General features: G+C 37.4%; 1 protein-coding gene across 1 annotated transcript; it reads right to left on the bottom strand.

Moving 5' to 3' along the window:
* Positions 1–337: 337 nt before the first annotated feature.
* LOC113274479 lies at positions 338–2,242 on the bottom strand. The gene is made up of 2 exons (XM_026523856.1): positions 1,120–2,242; positions 338–687 (listed from the first exon to the last, which is right to left on the bottom strand). The coding sequence occupies exons 1-2, from the start codon at positions 2,240–2,242 to the stop codon at positions 338–340; spliced, it is 1,473 nt and encodes a 490-aa protein (XP_026379641.1).
* Positions 2,243–2,471: the final 229 nt, after the last annotated feature.

The raw sequence follows: 2,471 nt of genomic DNA, 5'->3' as shown, positions 1-2,471 counted from the left end.
CACCCCTTTGGCTATCCTTAGCATTCTGCTTCCAGTTTCTTCGTTTGTATTCTCGTTCTTCGCACTTATCAATATCAATTTCCTGACAATTTCTACCATCATTTGTATATCCTCTTATTATACCTAGACCTTGAGGTAAAGGAAATTTTACGCATCGGTGAAATGTCGAAGCCACACCCAAGATACTATGCAACCATGGTCTCCCAATTAGAGCATTATATGGCGATTCAACATCTACTACACAGAATACGATTTCTATTGGCAGACTTCACAATGGAATTCTCATTTTTATTTCTCCTTTTGGCTTGTTCGCAGCGCCATTGAATCCATAGACTTTTTAAGTTGAAGGAATTAAATCGTTATCCCTTCCTCCCATAGTCTTGTACGTATGATAAAAGAGAATATCAACAGAACTCCCAGGATCTATGAGTATTCTATTTATAGCCCAAGTATTTGATTCATCTTCTTCTTCATCCTCATCATCTATTTTTGCTTTTGGATTAATTCCCAACTTTACCACTAATGGATATTCATGTAATTCTCCTCCTCCAGGTGTTTCTTCCGCGCTGAACGAAATGGCCTGTTTTTGCCAATCCTTTAATGGTGATATCTTCGCAAAATTAAGGATTTCTCTTCCATCATTATCTCTCTCATACACACGACTTAAGATGTTGTCATGAAAATCTTCTATATTTTTGAAAGAGTGTATAATTGAATTGCAATATAGATTCTTTTCGTTCGCACCTACTTCAATTACAAATGTATTCTATCCTTTTTCTTCACCATATGTATTTCCTCCTGGTGGTGCTGGTGGTAAATCCCGCGGCTGATGTACTAAGAAGTGATTCAATTTTCCTTGATCAATCACTCTCAGTATGATTTTCCTCACATTTCTGCAATTATTTGTTGTGTGACCATGAAAGCGATGATATACACAGAAGTCTTTGCTCCTTCTGCCTGGTTGTGGTTCATCTCCTACATTGTGTGGTTCAGGAATTTCTTCCATTAGTATAATAGCTTCCCAGACTTTGTCTACTGTAGTATTCAACTTTGGAAAACTTATTTGTTCCCAGATCACCTTTCCATTCCCTTGTCTTCTATTATTATATTGTTGTTAACCTCCATAACCTTCCATGGGATTATCCATTCTTTGAATTTTGTTATTTCTTCCTCTAGCTTGGGATTGCGCTTCTTTATATTCTCTTTCAAACTCCTCCTGGTCTGCGCTTCCCATGGCTACCAGTTTTTGTTCCATCTCTGTATTATTTTTTCCTTGATTTCCTTGCGATGTACTCACAACAACATTTGTCATCCTCGGGAGTAAACTTGCATTCACAATATTCGCATTTGGCATTGCAACTGGATAAGATTCCATGTCTCTCTGCTTCTCCTCAAGGGCAGTATACTCTTCTTGGAATTCACGCAACTCCGACATCGTGATGGTGTCTTTTATTCTGAAAATCTGTGTATATAATAAATCTGTAGGAAAAAGAGCATTAACAAAGGCTAGTATGAGAAATCGTTCATCTACTCGTCTTATCATTTCACTGCACATGGTTCTCCAACGTGTTGTTAAATGACACAAACTTTCATTGAATCTTCTGCGAAGTCCGAAGGCCGTCTCAATTCCCGGTCTTGACATATTGTTACTGATATATTGTCCTACGAAGATGTTTTGTAGATGACGGAATGATCTAATAGTTCCTACTAGTAGTCCTTCAAACCACTGCAAGGCTTCTCCAGTCAAGCTCGCAGGAAAATATTTACACAACATCGCATCATTTTCTTCATACTCCAATAAAGATCGGCTATAAGCTTTTATATGTTGTACAGCACATGTACTACCATCAAATATACTAGTGAATACATGTAAATTACATTTTGGTGGTATTATTGCAATTTGAATTTTCCTTGCAAAAGGTGTTTTTCCAGCTTCTTCTACTGCTTCTTCTAATTGTCTCCTTCCACTATTTTTTCGGGCAGTCATCATTTCTCTTAATTCAGTCATTTCTCTAAGAATTTCTTCACTCATAGTTTGGTCTAAATCTTGTTGCATATGTCTTTTTAGTATGGCTTGTCTTAATCTATTCTCATGATTATTCTGACGTATAGCCTCCTCAATCTCTCTTTCTTCAGTTTCTTTTCTTTTTCTTCTACATCTTTCTCGTTCAAGTCTCGCACGTTCACGAACAATGTTGTTTCTCTCTTCCTCTTGTTCACGTGCATATTGATCCCTCAACATTTGTCTACCATGTAATATAATTCTCCCTTGTTATGGATCATGTTCTCCATCATTATCTGATGCGTAACGAGTACGATGACGTTCGGTTGCATCTTGAAGTCTATTGTTCCTTTGATCTTCTTGTCTGCGACGACGCTCGTGTGGATGTTCGTATCGGTCATTTACTGTGCGTCTCTCCTCACGTTGATCTTGTAGATTATCATCTTCTTGCAAATTCTCATCAATATTA

The sequence above is a fragment of the Papaver somniferum genome, chromosome 4 (genome assembly GCF_003573695.1).
Source record: "Papaver somniferum cultivar HN1 chromosome 4, ASM357369v1, whole genome shotgun sequence".
Taxonomy (NCBI): Eukaryota; Viridiplantae; Streptophyta; class Magnoliopsida; order Ranunculales; family Papaveraceae; genus Papaver; species Papaver somniferum.
Note: the sequence above shows the minus strand (reverse complement) of the source record. Positions and strands in the feature narration are given on the sequence as shown.

Excerpts from the sequence above, each read along its gene's own strand:
- LOC113274479 (XM_026523856.1), bottom strand. The coding sequence starts at position 2,242 with ATGTTGAGGGATCAATATGCACGTGAACAAGAGGAAGAGAGAAACAAC. Across the intron at positions 688-1,119 it reads TCCCATGGAAGGTTATGGAG|AAGATTTTCATGACAACATC; the intron begins GTTAACAACAAT and ends TCAAAAATATAG.